Source organism: Hippoglossus stenolepis, chromosome 1 (genome assembly GCF_022539355.2).
Source record: "Hippoglossus stenolepis isolate QCI-W04-F060 chromosome 1, HSTE1.2, whole genome shotgun sequence".
Taxonomy (NCBI): domain Eukaryota; kingdom Metazoa; phylum Chordata; class Actinopteri; order Pleuronectiformes; family Pleuronectidae; genus Hippoglossus; species Hippoglossus stenolepis.
The window spans coordinates 7,737,294-7,754,298 of NC_061483.1; the positions used below are offsets into that span (position 1 = coordinate 7,737,294).

At 42.3% G+C, this 17,005-nt stretch overlaps 1 protein-coding gene across 1 annotated transcript; it reads right to left on the minus strand.

Annotated features, from left to right (window-relative positions):
* Positions 1 to 1,118: 1,118 nt before the first annotated feature.
* On the minus strand, positions 1,119 to 14,402 carry slc12a1 (solute carrier family 12 member 1). The gene is made up of 26 exons (XM_035155630.2): positions 14,145 to 14,402; positions 12,675 to 12,815; positions 12,287 to 12,362; positions 10,747 to 10,842; positions 10,139 to 10,278; positions 9,941 to 10,051; positions 9,730 to 9,841; positions 9,492 to 9,619; positions 8,693 to 8,777; positions 8,334 to 8,491; positions 8,142 to 8,249; positions 7,887 to 8,010; positions 7,686 to 7,787; positions 7,232 to 7,387; positions 7,041 to 7,140; positions 6,840 to 6,951; positions 6,454 to 6,594; positions 5,716 to 5,822; positions 5,541 to 5,623; positions 4,617 to 4,742; positions 3,867 to 3,995; positions 3,111 to 3,222; positions 2,700 to 2,786; positions 2,429 to 2,564; positions 2,282 to 2,349; positions 1,119 to 2,184 (listed from the first exon to the last, which is right to left on the minus strand). The coding sequence occupies exons 1-26, from the start codon at positions 14,400 to 14,402 to the stop codon at positions 2,049 to 2,051; spliced, it is 3,132 nt and encodes a 1,043-aa protein (XP_035011521.1). The 3' UTR covers positions 1,119 to 2,048.
* Positions 14,403 to 17,005: the final 2,603 nt, after the last annotated feature.

Consider the following 17,005-nt stretch of genomic DNA (forward strand, 5'->3'; position numbering starts at 1 on the left):
AGCAGCACCTCTCCGAGCACATGTAACACGTGACTTTCCTTAGATCTTTAGATATGAACATTTCCTCCTCCTCACTCGTTGAGCGTTTAAAACTCACATCCGGCCAAATAACACAGTTATAAAATAGTCCATTCATTACCAGGATGAGCTTTGTGAAGAAGTGCATGTTTCTATTTCGGAAAAGTGAATCTCCTCCAACTTTTCATCTGTTCTTCGACCAAATATTAAAACCTCGAACTTTAGAGAGATTCATTCGTGGACATTTGATGAGTTTATGGCTTCAGTTTTGTTCTCGCATTGGAGAATTGTTCAAAGATCAGTGAGGGATTGAGCGTTTATGAATTGAAGTCCAGCATCAAGGGCTTTATAGATAGATTATTTATTCCCACTGTGCATCAAGCATCATCTTTGGCAGCAGCCTGAATAAATCACCTGTTTAATAATAATAATAATAATAATAATAATAATAATATATTGAATGTCAATATGAGGTAGAACCTTTTACTGTACAGTTTTTATATAGAATAGAATATAAGTACTTGTGCAGTTCTTGTACTTTACCTGAGTTATACTTATGCCTCTTGTTATTTTATGTGAAAGCAACAGTTCAAGTTACTTGCAAATTCATCCATAAAATTGGCTCCACTTTACCTTTACAAAAACACAAAATACTTTTTGGCTGAGGTAATGCTTGTATTGTTTTCTAATTCATTAATTTAATCATTTTGGACTAAACGCACGCAGAGTTCATTTGAGTTTTATGACTTTCTCCTCTAATGGTCATCATCATTTGAGTGGATCTAATTAGCTGTCTCCTGTTGGTCATAAAATAGAATTGCAATTCGTGATGAATTCAAATTCAGGGCTCATGTCCATGATCTGCATATGTGACCACTAACACTTTTATAAATCCCTTTAGCAGTAAACCTATTTGTTTCTGATGAAGTTCATAGACTTTATGCTTGTGTTTTGCACATCGTCACATATCAAATAAACATAATTAAGGTACAGCTAAAGGTTCCTCTTCTACTGACACATTTTTTCTAGTCAAACAACCTGATGCATTGTCACCTAATCACCAAATAAACAACAGAGACGAGAATAAGAACCGCTCCAAATTTGTATTAATTCTTTAATTCAGAGAATCACAATCATGTATTTAAAGTTAAAATATACAGAATAATTTGATTTACAATCTTTTGTTTCCCTGAATTTCCCTTAAACAAAAAGTGTGATAGTTACATTGAAACATTTAAACCATATAATGTGAAACAGGTAAACAGCTTTATGTATTTTACACTCTGTGAATATCAAGAATGTTTGAAAGAAATCATCAAACCATTTTCAGAGAATTGGAGTTTAAGAGAAGTGAAAGTAATGAATCCAATTATGTAGTTAATCATGTATTTAAAAATAACGACTAGTGAATTCAGATATCTACTATATACATTTATTTTACAGTCACAACAGCAGGGAACACGTCTGGAAGGAACCTTCGCTCGTGTTGGACTGATCCCACCACGAAGATTTGGCTTTGTTCCAACTGTGTGTGTGTGTGTGTGTGTGTGTCTGTGTGTGTGTGTGTGTGTGTGTGTGTGTGTGTGTGTGTGTGTGTGCGTGTGTCCATTGTTGCAAGATACTTCAAAAATATAAAAAATACATCAAACTTTGCCAGTGCTCCTAGATTCACATTAAAATTTAAGCAACTTTTTTATATCTTTGAGACATAGAAAAGTTTACTTTTGTCTAGAAGCTTTCGTGAAACAGCTCATATTCCAGAACAAGCAATAAAAACAGGCTCATAGTAAAATAAGGCTTAGCCTGTGAGTGACAATGACTTTTAATGACATTATTGTTCGAGAACACCAGCTGTCAAACACCTAATCGTTCTATTTCTCCTCTGCTGGCCTCATCGGGGGGAAAAGTTAAAAAAAACGCTGTCTTGTCTGAATAACAATCTTGTTCTTGTACTCGTTATGAACATGGTTCATCATTATGGTGTTGCCATTTCTTTATTTTAGTGCCCTGCCATTTAGTCTCCGAGGTGCTCAGGAGTAGAAAGTGAGAACGCTCCTGTGGTTGCCTCTGATGAGCAGCGTTGGCGGGAGGTCCTTGGTTAGAACGTCCAGCCAGGCCATGTAGAGGAAGTCAGAGACGGACTCCTTACGAGCGATGGGCATGCTCCTGTGGGGGGTGAGGACACACACATGAGATGGGTTGAACACTGTTTCCTGTTTTGACAGTTTCCTGTTTTTTTCAGCCATCAGTTGCTTTTACTTACACAATGATCAGATTGGCTGATTTGGAGTTTTCCTGGAGCACCTCGTTCAGTCGTACCTGGAGGTTGGTCTGTAAAGCAGCAGGGGTACATTTTTAAAACCACCACCTTCAAACCAAATGAATGTGATGTTTCATGTCATGATTTTACCTTCTCCTCGAAGCTGTTCAGCTCCTCGTCAGTGATTTTCCAGGGATGCGCTCTCTGCATGGCTTCGGCCTCGATTTTGTCTTTGGAGCCCTCATGCAGACGGAAAGGCTCGATCATGTCCTCCAACTGCTTCAGGCTGGAGGACAGAAGAAATATTCTCTTTTTTTATATATATGGAATGGATATTATGAGGTGATTACATTTTACGGTGGCTGGTGCACCATCTGGTCCGCTGTCAGGATTACAGCGGAGCGAGACAAACAGCAGTTACCTGTCGGAGCTGGGTTTGACGTGGATGTCGTCAATGACTTGGATGTCGGTGCAGTTGATCCTGAATTTCTGCAACAGGGACTTCATCCTGCAAGAGGCACCGTCCCACACTGATTAACTTTCACATTAATGTTGGCAATAACTTTTCATCTCCTATGAGCTGATGGATTCTCATATCTGGGTTTAATTAATTTACCCAAACTATCCATCCTTTATCTAAACTGCTGGAGAAATAAAACACGCAGACACTTGGAGAACATGCAGACTCAGCTCAGAAAGACCCCGGCCAGGATGTGCTTGCTTGTACATCGGGGGTGATAACCACTACACCACCGTGCCGCCCCTTTACCCCAACTAACTTCCACTTATTCAGCTGTAATGGATAGTGAAACTTTTCCCTTTTTCTACTCACTCGTGTTTATCCAGCTCGCTGCGGTCAGGCTGCCCTGCGATGAAGATCCTTAATTTAGAGTCTTTCCACTTCTTCCTGGTGGTGAGGATGTAGGGCAGCAGCAGGGTGAGACCTGAGGGAGGGCACATCGGTTTCCTTCATTACAAATCAATCAATTCAACTGGATTTATTATTTAAACTATTTACCTTTGTTTTGTTATATGTTATATGAGACCTAATCTGGCATTTCTGCTCCTATCGTTTTAGTTTTGTCCGGTGACACAAGGCCCTTGATTTCAGAAGTTAAGATTATAATCTTCAACAAGGAGGTTACGGTTTCCGCCCTGTTTGTTTGTTTGTCAGCAGGATTATGCAAAAACTACAGTTCAGATTTGGTAAAGTTTCAGATTCTCACTTTCTCTAACAATGCAAGATAGTTTTTCTTTTTACATTTTCACCAATTTCCCAGGGAATAATGGATTGGGATGAAATCAGACATATTTAAAGGGATGATTTCTATGAGTGTGTGTAATATCATACAGTTTGATTGAATTTAAAGGGAATTTTGGAACTATTTTGTGTTGTTTGTTTGCATTGATGACTTCTCGTGTCCTATCTTTATCTCATTTTTAATTGAATTATTCAGGTTTCATTTCTTCTAGTCATATTTCTTTCACCTTTCTGAGGACGTGACTCTGCGTCTCTGTGCACGCGTCCATCACAATCTACAGTTGAGGTGCATAAGAGAAAGCTGGCCCGTGGGGAACAAACACCTACCTCCGTCGTCGAAGAGCCACCACACATCGATCGTGCCTTTAGGCTGCTTCTTCATGAACTGAGCACTGGCCTCTAACAGCTTCTCATTCATCCTGGCAACCTGCGGGGGCGGGGGTCCGCACACCGACACTGAGGGAGACAGAGATAGGAGAAAATGAAAGCGGGATAAGGGAGCAGGACTGTGATTTGTTGACAGAGGGTTGGAGATTTCACTGGGATGGGAAACCTAGTCAGGAACAGCCGTCTCTCTCAGATCTGATGTTCCAGTGGGCAGGATGCAGAGTGTTTACTAATGACCATCGCTGTCTGGCCAAAGATGCAGCTCGGTGGCGTGTGTGTGTGTGTTTGTGTTTGTGTGTGTGTAATGCAGAGACAGAGACAGATGGAGTAAGAGGTTGAACCCCCCCCCCTCTGCTGTCTGGGTTAAAGGGCTGCTCCTCGGAGATGCTCCTCGAGTGGAACGAACGGGAGCACGTTATTGGATTACACCCTCAGAGATATCTTTAGCGGGAGCACTTGATTCGATTATTTCTCAGGGGGAGTGTGGAGAAGTTTACAAAAGAGAGACGTGTGTCACTGGTCTCATTTGTTAAATGTGTGTTATTTTAGTCTCTGACTCAGTGGAAATGGAAGAGTGGAACTTCTTCATCCACATGTTTAAAGACCAAGCTCATGTGGTTTAAATACCCTCAGACTGCAGCGCCTCACACATTTGAACAGACAGAACTGAGGAGTGCAGGGATGTGATACCTCTGGTTGTGAGCACTTGTTGAGACGATTTCCTGGACTTCCTAAACAGGCCTTTTGGTTTCCCTCCATTTGGCATCATTTCGTCCTCCAGTGCCTGTTGCTCCTTCGCTGCCTTCAGCATCTCCTCTGAAAGACAGAATTATTACATTGATGTTATAATCAATACGAAGGATTCTCTTTGCCTTTGAGAAGATGAATTCAAAGACACCATTTTGTGTGTGTGTGTGTGTGTGTGTGTGTGTGTGTGTGTGTGTGTGTGTGTGTGTGTGTGTGTGTGTGTGTGTGTGTGTGTACTCAACCTTTAATACTTTGTAATCTACAGAACAAAGCGTCCCGGCTTATCACTGTCATTTTATTGTAGTGATGTAAAACATATGGGGGGGGTTGTTGTGGGAATAAAAGTTTACACTCCTACAGCTACTCAGCTGTTTTTTCATTCTTACTTGTGTGTTATTCTTTTGGTAGTTTAAAAACAGTCGGAATTGATTTTAAGAAATGTACAAATGGCATTTCCCTATAATAATAATAATAATAATAATAATAATAATAATAATAATAATAATAATATAATATAATCTTTATTTATATAGCACTTTTCAGAATCCATTTTACAAAGAGCTTCAAATGGCAGCAATAACAACAAATGAATCATTAAATAATCATAATTAAGAGAGAACAATAATACAAGTTTTTTTAAAAAGACAGTCAAAATTTAAATTCTATGTAAAATCCTCATTCAGCCTTGTTTTGTATTTTCCTGCTTTGTTTGCTGCTTTATTTTTTCATGCAGCTGTTTTCAGGCCATTTATTTCCCTTGTCATTGTGTTTCATCTCTCTTGCCTGAAGGGAACTAAGGTGACTGTTGTGATGCTGATGCAGGAGTTTCTGTAGATTAAAAACAAAACAAAAAGAAGTCGCACTGACCTTCTGCTTCCACAATGTGTGACACATCGAGTCCCTGGTTCATCCTCAGCATCACTGTCCCGTAGTCAAAGTCAAACGCGTCACTGTGACGAAGGAGAACGACAACACAAGCTCAACATGCACGTCTCAACTATCAGCCGTGATATTTGTCTGTGTGTTCCTTGTTGTGACTTACTGCAGGATTCCCACATAGCTCTGCACTGACTCTGCTCCTGCCATCCTCCAGTTCTTCTTGAAGCCGATCATCAGTGTGTTGGGCTTCATGCGGCCGAGACCCGAGGCCTGTAGGAAAAGAAAACTCTCTTATAGCACAAAGATAAAAAAACTCAGAATGAGCTGTTTACTGAAGCAACTCATGCACCGTGTCGTAAAACCTTGTGTCATCATTAACTGGAGAAGAACAAAAAAGAAATCTCCCCTAAAAAGTTTCAAAATGTCCTCGACGAGCCGCGACACGGTTTTACTGCCACGAGTTATGACCAGGTCCCTCAGCAGGTCTCATCTCGTCTGCAGGGACTCATCCAACGCAGTGTTAATCAATTCTAGCCTTTAATCTGTCGTCCTGTTTGAAGTAAGCAATCCTGACAATGAACCCAGGGCCTTATCTCCAGAGTGTGATAGCCAGAGCCATAAGACTGTTTTCCTGCTCCTCATTAACTCTCTCCCCGTCCCGGACACATCCTCATGACCGGTCCAGGCCGGTGTCATAACACAGCAATAGATACTCTGTGTTGTGAGGAAGAGACGGGTCAATAAAACCTGTTTCTGCAATGTTTTTTAAAAAAAATCCCTCTGATCAAAACCAGCAGGTTACACATTAATCTGATGGATTAGTTTCAGGGTTAGTTGGTTTGTTTGTCTGTTCTTTTTGGACTTTCTGTGGAAGTGTTTCGTAAGTTACGATCGCACTGACCTGCAGGAGGCTCTCGGTTCCGTCCCTGAAGCTTTCACAGGCCACAGCCGCATAAAAGGCCTTGCGTTTGTTCTTCCTGAGCCAGAGCTGGTTCTTCTCCATGCCGGCGTTCATCTCCTCGAGAGCCTCTGATCTTGGACCCTGGGGGAAATCACAATGTACAGCGTGAGGTCGAGAGACAAAAATATCCCACACACACCTTTCTCATATTCAGAAGACCACGACTGACCCTAAACTTTAGTCTCAGGCTTCCAGACAGTTGGCATTTCCCTCATCCCTGCTACAATTTAAAGTTGCTTGATGCCCAACCTTTAAGTACAGACGATATGCGGCTCCCTGGTAATATCATTTCATTTGCAAAGGATAAGATTGCGATAAAACCTCACCTCAAACACTTCACAGGTGATGCAGAGTCCATAGTTCTTGGAGAGGGAGTGAGCCAGGTCGAGGAGAGCCGGTCTGGTCCGCGGTGAACCGGTCAGAGCCAAGATCTGAGGCCTGGGCAAGAAACAACAATGTCTCATAATGTCTCTTTTAGGTGATGTTTATGTTTTAGTTTTTCATGTGTCATAAAGTCAGACTTTTACCTGAAGTTCTTGACGTGATCCTCGACACCAGACAGAGACAGGGCGTTGCTGACCGAACTCACAAACGTCGCCGCCTGCGTGGACGAACCCCAGTTCACAGCTGGGGCGGAGAAAAAAATAAGAGTCCATGCAGGTTAACTCCGCCATGCACGCATCATACATGTGCTTCCAAACCTGTCCGAGGGGCTCACCTGGCTTTTTGACGGTGACGTAAATGTAGAGGAGGATCTCGATGGCGTACGTGATGAGAGCAGCCCACCAGTTGATGACAAACATGACGGCACAGCAGAGCAGTGCGCCCACCAGGGACAGCCACATGTTGTAGTACTTGTATCCAGGTCTCCAGCCTGCAGGGGGAGAGAGTGACAGAGCAAAGAGCAGATTCATTAAATGCAGACTGGAGGAACAGTGATGGGGAAACCGACTGCACGGAAACAAATCAAAAACTAATCATCTAATGCAACTCAGGTTGGTCAGATTAGTGTCTGAAGTCAGACGCTTTTTGTGATTGTGCCTCGTTTCAATATATTCAGAGTCACTTAGACGTCATTTCTGAAAAGAAGTGAAGTATCAGAGGATGGAGACAAACACAGTTTACTGGCAGGGCTTTTCATTCCCTCAGTGGCATTGTCTGAAGTGACCCACCTGGAGACTTGGCGTAGGACGCATGGAAGCAGGAGAAATTGATGAGAGCGTAAGATGCCAGGAAGAAGTTGGAAATAATTGGAGCGATGGCGTTGAGGTCACCTGTGCAGAAACAAAAAGAGGTGGACGTCATACTTTTACTTGTTCGTTTGAAGCTTGAAATATAAAGTATGCTTTAAAACAAGATGTTAGGGAACTGACCAATGAGAATGAAGGCCACAGAAATAATGAATGTGAGGATGTAGCCACGGATTGGCTCGTTGTTCTTGCCGTGTCCCTTGGCAAAGAAATGCAGAGCCGTGTAGATGTTGTCTTGACACAGAGCCTGAGGAGACACAGAGGTGAAGCGAGAAATGATTTTTTGTTTGCAGGAGTAAAGACTAATACTGTAGCTGCATCTCAGGAGATTTCGTCTAAATCGTTGCTGTTTTTACAAAAATCTGTCGAGTCACTGACCTGGAAGACTTTGGGGGCGCTGACGAGGGAAGCCAGGGCAGAGGAGAGGGTTGCCGAGAATGTTCCGGCAGTGATGAGGGGACCGAACCCAGACACCATGGTCATCACCTGCACCGGAGACACGACAGATGAGGGATTAGAGGTGAAACAAACCACATCTCGGCTGCAGATTAGATTCTGGAGGCTGCGTACCTGGAAGTTGTTCAGCGCGCCAAATTTACAGGTTTCCACTGCGCAGGAGGAGAAATTATAGCCGAGCTCGCAAGCAGCCACCGCAGTACCGTTACAAACTTCGCCGGGCATAATGAGGTCGGTTATGTCTCCTGTGGCATTACGGACAACAGAGGCAGCTGGCGAATCACAGAGGAGAAGAAATGCATTGATTACACTTCAATGTCTGACCACCAAACAAATACCAAAACAAATACTGCCAATCTAACTGTGTCCCCTGACTGTAAGGTTAACCCTCGAGCAAGGCAGTGTTTTTATGTGAACTATACATAATGTAAAACTACACATTGGAGTTTAATTTCGTGCATTAAATGACTTACCGACACAAAGGGCCACAGCCAAGTAGGTGATACCAGTGATCACGATGGCCAGCAAGGTTCCCTTAGGAATGGCTGCTTGGGGATCCTGTGAAATACCACAGATCGATGTTAGAAGAATTTAATATAAAGAAGGATGTTTCTGTATGAAAAGATTCAAACCGAATTTTCAGTGTATAAATAAATAATAATAAATAAAAAAACAGTTTCAGGTCACGTGTATTCTTCGTCCGGGGCTATTTTGGACATTTTCTTTTACGCTTTTTAAGTTGTCCCTATATACCACATAACGACTACTAGTTTTCAGATATAATAGTAAAACTGTTATAATATCAAGCAATATACATTTATTTGAAATATAAAGAAGTTGTGTTAATAGAAGTTTTTTTGTCTTTATCTTTATATGCAACTCTTCAAAACACTATATGTTCTCTATTATACAAATAGGAACATCACTGTCTTTGCATTCCCAGAGTGGGGGTGTTCCCAATTAGTGCAAATATTATATATAAATCATTAGATATTCAAAAACATAAAATGTCAAACTGAGACCAAATTAAAGGGTTAATTTTTTGTTTTTCAATACGACAAATGATGATGAAGATACTGAAATAAATTAAATACATTACTCGCGTTTAAAATAGATTATTTTACGTCATATTTAAATGATCCTATCTCCGGTTTTAATTGGCCTATCGACACCAAACAAAACCTAGCACAGAGCCTTTTGTTCAGAAATGTATGCGCTCATGCTTTCTATGTACATGGCCCTGATGCATTGACCTCTGTGTGTAATGGTTACCCGCAAGTCGCCGGAGATGTTGGCTCCGGCCAGGATCCCCGTGGCAGCGGGGAAAAAGATGGCAAACACCGTGAAAAACGACTCGTTCTCGGAGAAGTCCGGAGTAAAATTTTCTAAGAAGATTTTTGCTGAGAAAAGAGAATAAAAAGGGAAATAAAGAGGAAAGATGAGCTGAGCAGTGCTCGGTGGGTGAGGCACATCTTAACTTGTTGAAATAAATTTGGAGACGGTGTCTTACAGTTATAATTGAAGAAGCCTTTGGATTTCTTGTCATCGGTGGCAGGGATGAAAGTTCCCACAAATACGTCGACTATGGCCACCAGCAGGATGACGAGGAGAACGATTTGTGCCTGTGGGGGGATCATTTCATTGATTAAAGTAACGGTTGTGAAATTTTACCACAACGAGCGCAGAGATTGGCATCAACCAATGTGATGTTCATCTCTCACCTTGGCCTCCCATTCCATTCCAGCAACTGATATGGCCAACAGCAGCACCACCGTGACACAGCCGACGATCCTGATGTCGTTTATTACATCCACCATGATGGCATCGTTCTCCTGATTGGGACAGAGGGCAGAGATACGTTGTAGGATCGAACGACTCGGAATGAGACATCATCACCTGATCATTACTACGTCACGCACCTTCAGCAAGTCGACCACGGTCTCAGCAAACCCCACCACGTACATGGCCACGGCCACGGCATTGGCGAAGGCGAAGATGAGGCCGATGGATCCGCCGAACTCAGGCCCCAGACTGCGAGATATCAAGTAGTAGGCGCCTCCTGAAATGACAAAATGAGGCACACAAACAGTCGTGGATGAATAATCGCCACATCACTGATTCATTGATTTAATGTCTGGACAAGTTAGGAGGCTGTAAAACGGAGAATGGGTTTCAAGAGGTGACATTCAGGTGCCGTTCTGAGTTCTGAGCCTTGTGTCTTTATCCACACACACACACACACACACACACACACACACACACACACACACACACACACACACACACACACACACACACCATCCTCCTGGTCATTCTCTCTGTAAAAGATTTTATGTCAGGATGAGTGTGTGTTATCTCCGGCTGTAAAAGTTACAAATAATCTTGTAACTTTTGGTGACCCTGTTTCTATGAGTTATGAGCGAGAGCCCTGCAAATGTTAGTCTGCAGTTGAATTCAGTTAGTTCGTTTTTCTGCTTTCCTGAATATGAAGCCGTCTTATGTGTGTGTTAACGGTGCGTCGACTCACCTCCTCTGACCACGCCATTAGTGCAAATGGCCGACATAGACAGGCCTGTGATGACGGTGACCACGCAGCTGAGAGCGATGACCACGATTCCCAGGCCTGAAATGCACAGGTAATGTAACAGCTTAAAATGGTTATTTTTAACTGCAGATTACTCAGCCGTTATGTTTGGGTGGTCGGTCATAAAACGTTACAGCTGTGAGACGAAGCCCCCCCCGCCCCACAGTCACCTTTAAACACAGTGACAGTCAAACTCCCCGGAGGCTGTAAGTTACAGCCATCTGCTCCACCTGCTCTGCCAACCGCCTGTGGCTCTCTGGGCTTCTCAAAACCATTTAGTTACGCCTCCTGCACAAAAGCGGCTCGCCAATCGATGAGCTTCTTAAACAATGGACACACTCATGGAGCCCTTCGCACAGTTTCCCCTTTCTCTCTTTCTTAAGGTTAAGGTTTGCCTCTCAGAATGGATCTTCAGCCGGAGTAGATTATTATTGAGGCCCAGAAAGACCAGTTAAAGTTGAATCTGCCCCAGTTCAATCCCCTCCTGCTAATGAGCAAAGGACCATTCAATTCTTTAAGTGCCCTATCAACCCAAGAATTACTGGAACAAGCAAACACATGTGGAAGCTTCCAGGTGTTGTTGTGGTCCTGTCAACTGGGTGAATCATTTATTTACATTATTCGTGTAAGTAATAAGTGTACATAATTTGGATTTATCACATAACTTTATAACGTGGTTAGCTACTCCTACTGCGACCCTCAAAGGAAAGCGGTATAAATAATGGATGGATGGAACTATATCATGCGGCCCACATTAGATGCATGTAAAAATGAGTGACATTTAACATTGGCGGAGTGATATGATGTAAGATGTGAGAACAGTTACTAACCTACCCTGCACTTTTAATCCCGCTTCCATCACTGAACTTAAAATCTTACTGGAAACAGCTTGCACATGAAGTTATGAGAACAACTGATATGAAATACATTTCTCTCATGACTCTTGTCTGGGAATTAGTTCCAGTTGTGGTAATTCTAAATTTGTCCCTAACCCTAACCTCTCTGTAATTATGTGTTTTTCTTATGTAAAGTCAACACATGTTTTTCATTTAAGTAAACATGAAAGTGTGTAGTGGTCATGTGGACACAAAAACTTTGAGTTTGTACTTGCAAACCTTTTTTTTTGTTTATTCAGAGATTAAAATATATGCTAAGTGCACAATGTATGTGTTGTTACTTATTTTTGAAGTATTTGAGCTATATTGACCTCATAAATTTAAGTAAAATCAATGTCTATTGTTGTTGACTTAACATAAACAATTATATCAAGCTCACAAGGTCAAGTGAGCTAGTTTTTGTGTCATTGTCACAGTTCTGAACATTAATGTGTGAAATTTGGGATTTAGATGGATAGAAAGTTTAAATGGGGCCTTAAGGTGTGAGCTCTTAAAAAATCTTGGACATGTAAATAAATGTAGAACCTATGTGCCTAAGGACCCGTGTGTCATATCTGACCAATGACGTGTCTCCTTGTCTCACTCACCCCAGCCTGCCTGACCAAAAACCCAGGACAGACGGATGAACAACATGACGCCCCAGATGTTCAGCATGCATCTCACCTGTGGAAGAGAAGAACAATAGAATTCTACGTGAGTCGTGTTTTATTATCATGTAAAGTGAGACGCACAAGGGAACATACACATGCTACAGCTATTTGTGAGTTTGTTATCATCATGCCAGCAGCACGAATGGATCAACCAGGAGCTCTTGGGCAAACACAAACGACTCCCATTGTGTTGTGTTTGCCTTATTGAGACACAATGAGGCTGGTCTCTCCCGGGTCACAGTTTTGTAGCGTGACCCTGCTTCTATAAAGCAGAAGGAGCCCGACCTGACCCGACCTGACCCGACGTGACCCCGACATAACTCACCAGGACGCCCCTTATCCAGCCAAACTTTACTCCTCCTTGGTTTTCTTTGGGGGGGGGGGCAGACTCCAGGTCATCCGAGGGTGTCCCGCCACTCCCCTCGCCATCGTCCTCCACGGTGTCTGGCACAGAGATCGCTCCATTCTGATGGGAGAACATGCAGGGAAATGTTAGGGGAAGCAAACATGTAAATTTGTCCTCAGAGACAAAGCTGAGATTTGTTCATCGTGATTGGGCTTTGAGTCATTTTGGTGTTGATGCATTTTTCATTTGCATGGAAACGAGCGTCAGTATTATGAAGTTGCATTCTCAGAGTCCTCGTGTGTTTGTCTTTCTCCTTCTCTGTAACACACGGGAGAGGATTTGGAAAGGGGGAGGAAACTCTGGTGATTTGATTTGGATGAAGATTGATGAAGAGACATTATGCCGCGGCTGCGTCTCTGTCCTTGAAAACTCAGGAAAAAAGATAAACCTCCTTTTAACTTTCCACGGAGGTGAAATATTAAATGACTCTCCTGACACTTACACCATCGCGTCTGATTTATTGAGACGTCTGATTCATCTGGTTTCCGTTCACTGACAGAAAGAGATCTTGGCAACAAACCGTCGGCCTTTCAGCAGCGGTGGAGTTTGTGATTCGAGAAAATGATGTGACGGCATCGCTCAAATCTGAAGCAGCTTGAAACATGTCAGGTGTAATTCATTAATTTCAAGTGTTGATTGCCAAATATTTCTATAATGTACCACAGTTGATTTCTGTTGTTTAAATCTATTCTTTGGCGAGAATTTCTTTTTAGGGATTCTTGCACTGGTCCATGGTGAAACATTTTAAAGTTTTAAGTGTATATGTTTACATCTTATACTTAATCCTGCAATCTGGCATGAACTGGAATGGCGCATGCTTTCTTTCTTGTCCTGCCATGGAAGACTGCCTAACAGTCTTCCATGGCAGGACATGGAAGGTTTAAAATGCTAATCTAGTTCATCTAATAAAACCTAAATGACCTTTAACCGCAAGTCTTTTGCAACACAGGGCAGTATAACGCCAGCCTAATAAAAAGCACTAAAGACTCTTGAGTGTGTCAAGTTTTCTTTGAGTGGTCTTGAACAGTTCTTCTAGGGAAAGACGTAACGACTGAACTGTGGACACAATGAAGGTTATGATGCTGGAATGATTAAACAACTGTAAAATGTCTTGTTTCTTTCTGGGCTTTTTTTGCCTTGAACCTGAGTGAATGGACTGAAACTCAAGAGCAGAACAGAAGTCACAGAGTCTCAGAGTTGAGTTCACTCAGGCAGAGAAACCGGTGTAAGATACGTTCTGCAGAGGTGAAGGACAAATATTTGAAATAGAAAATGGCTGCAGACGATTTGTAAGATGTGAAACATGCCGAGACGAGACGAGACGATGGGTGAGGAGAATCTGTATCATTCATGTTTACCAGCTTCACTCACAGACACACGTGCACTCACCTTCTGAAACACATCATGGAGCTCCTGCAGGGACGGCCGCACGGCACGGTGACCACTCACACTGCCCGCGTTGCGATAGAAGTCAATGTTGGGCACTCGGTCCAAAGTGTCGTGACCGAAGGCGCTGACCACCGAGGGCCGCACCGCCCGTTGTTCCCCGTTGGAGAAGTTGGCCTCCTGATAGACAGGAGGCTCATCCAGGTTGGAATCATACCCTTGGTTCACATGCTCCCCTCCGTTAGACCTGAACCTCTCCATCAGAGATCAGAGATTCTCCGATTTAAGGATAAAACACCAGCGCGGGTCTTTAGTTTTCGTTCAACCAGCAGTGTTTTTAAAGAGCAGAACACTGCATCTATGGGTGAGGTTATCCTTCTTTATCCGTGTATAAACTATAGGCTAGATCTTTTCTCTTCGGAGCTCCTGGTGAGTAAACTCAGTGCGTCTCAGAATGGCCTACCTTTATACCTTGCATCCCAGGGATCATACACTGGCTGTCAGCTATTGGCTAATTCTCTGGATCAACCCTCAGAAAAGTGAGCGAGGGGTGTCAGATATGTCCTTGCTCCATCCCAGGGGACACAAAGGCATTGCTTAACGATTAACCAAGTCATAAACGCCGAACGAGAGATAAAGGCGCTTACTGCCGGAGTTCTGGGGAATTGATTACTAATATTATTGTCTGAAGTGCTGGGCACTAGCACATGTTGTTCTGCAGTGCCCTGGTTTATGGGGCTGTGGGGAGGATTTCCTCAGACCCATCGGCCATTTGAATCACCGGAAAACATCCTTGACATGAAGACATCATATAACTGAGCAGGAAAAGTTCCACGTCATAAAGACCCTTTACGATGTGTGGCAAAAAAAAGACGCTAAGCTAATAATTTATAATCACAGATATGAGCAATAGGATATAATTAATAGAACTAATGTGATAACAAGATGGAAATAAATCGGAAAGATATTGGGCCTGTAACTGTGGTAAAACTGATTCAATAAATGTTTTCCCTCGTGAGCCGGCTACAGAAGAAACTGTCGTATTCATGAGGAAAATCTGAGTTAATATGAGACCATGAATTTCAGGAACACGCCGGAGGCACTTCTCTAAAGCCACATGACTTTTAAATTGCCTCTAAAAGACCTCTTAACAGGTAAACTTCCTTATTACTGATACACCACGTTGATTTATGCGCACAGCGAAAGTCACTAATGACTTGAAATCTGACCTTGGAGGAAAATACTCCAGCACGTGTTTTCTATGTAAAGCTGGACTTGTACAACACTTATCAGCGAACGGTAGTTTAAACCTTTTGCTTTCCATAAGAATGATACTGACTGAGTCATGGTGAAGAGAGAAAATTTTCCACATGGAATATAATGACTCTTGCACTGCAGCGCTCCTCTTCCTCTGTCATTTTAATTGGTATCAGTGATACTAAGCCTCAGCTCGCTGTCACATTTAGAAGGTCTTCTCTTGTGTTGCAGTTTTCTTATTGCATTAGAGACCCTGACTGCCTCACGCTTGACATTGAGGTGATCCCTTCTTATTATTGGGGCTTCTCGACTTTTGTCTGCTCCGCCCAAGTAAAACCAGAGAACGCGGTGCTCCTCAGAGATCTGTGTGTGTGTATGTTCCATTCAGAGATCAAGAGGAAAAGCACTCTAGTTAATGTCCAAAGGGCTCAAAGGAGGTGGAAGAAAAAATCCCTCTGCAGCGTTTATCAAACTTTGCTCTGCTCACTGCAATGTGAGACAAAAAAGGCGATTAAGCACAAAAACACAGATCCCGACAGACAGGGTCCCTGATAGTATATCTTTAAGAGGTACAATAAATAAAACTGTGGGTTGTCCTACAACTCATATCAGCTATTGGCCCAGTCCAGGTAGTGTCGGCCTGATAGTTGTATTAATTGTGAATTAGAAATGAATGAAATGAAATATCACCAATTAACTGTGGCCTGCACTGTCACGGGCCCTATTCTCAAAATAATAATGAAACATTTAATTTTACATGTTGTAAAGAAATATCCACTGGGATATAAGCAAATATAACAGAAAGAAAGTAAACCAGAAGCGAGCAAATTAGCTCACGGTGAAGTGAAGTTTAGAGTCTATTAGGAGTAAATGATTAAACCTAATAGATTTATAATCATTAATAACTATTATAAAACATGAATGTATGTCTCGGTAACTCCCACCTCTTAGCACAGGCCTGCAGAGCTTCTCAACACATTAAAGTCCAACTGTAAATTCAAACGCAGCCTCGGCTCAGGCTTCAGATTTGTAGACGCTGAAAATCGTGTTTGTAAAGTATGAAAAAGAAATGAAGTTACATAGCGGCTTAAGCATAAAATAGATTCTCTCAAATAGAAAAACGATGAAAACATTTGCTACAGAATGACCGATCTTCACTGACCCGATCGCCTCATGTAATTTTTTTGTTTAAATTACTCTGCTGAAAGTAGCATTAAATGTAGATTACTGCACATTCAGAGTTGGTTGGACAGTGTTGGTCACAGGTTATTATATCTGTCATCTTATCACAACAAATCACGAACATAGCCTGCGAAGTCCGAAGACCACGAGTAATAAAACTAATGATTGATTGTGAAAACCTAAGGTTCACTGGCTTACTCATTAGTCCCATTCTAATGATCCTTTAAGCTCTCAGGTCCGACTTCCTGTAAAGGAAAGTAACAAAAGATGAATATTCCTGATCAATATTATTCCTGATACCTATTTTTTCGGTGACATGCAGAAGAATGTAAGGACATGATCGGTGTAACTGTAAATGTGCATGGGCCCTTTTTGAAAGTCTTTGTTTCCTCTTGTTTGCAAAGACAAAGATCGTTGTCTCTTGG

Excerpts from the sequence above, each read along its gene's own strand:
- slc12a1 (XM_035155630.2), bottom strand. The coding sequence starts at position 14,402 with ATGGAGAGGTTCAGGTCTAACGGAGGGGAGCATGTGAACCAAGGGTAT. Across the intron at positions 5,823-6,453 it reads GAACCGAGAGCCTCCTGCAG|GCCTCGGGTCTCGGCCGCAT; the intron begins GTCAGTGCGATC and ends CTTTTCCTACAG. Across the intron at positions 2,565-2,699 it reads GTCAAACCCAGCTCCGACAG|CCTGAAGCAGTTGGAGGACA; the intron begins GTAACTGCTGTT and ends TCTGTCCTCCAG.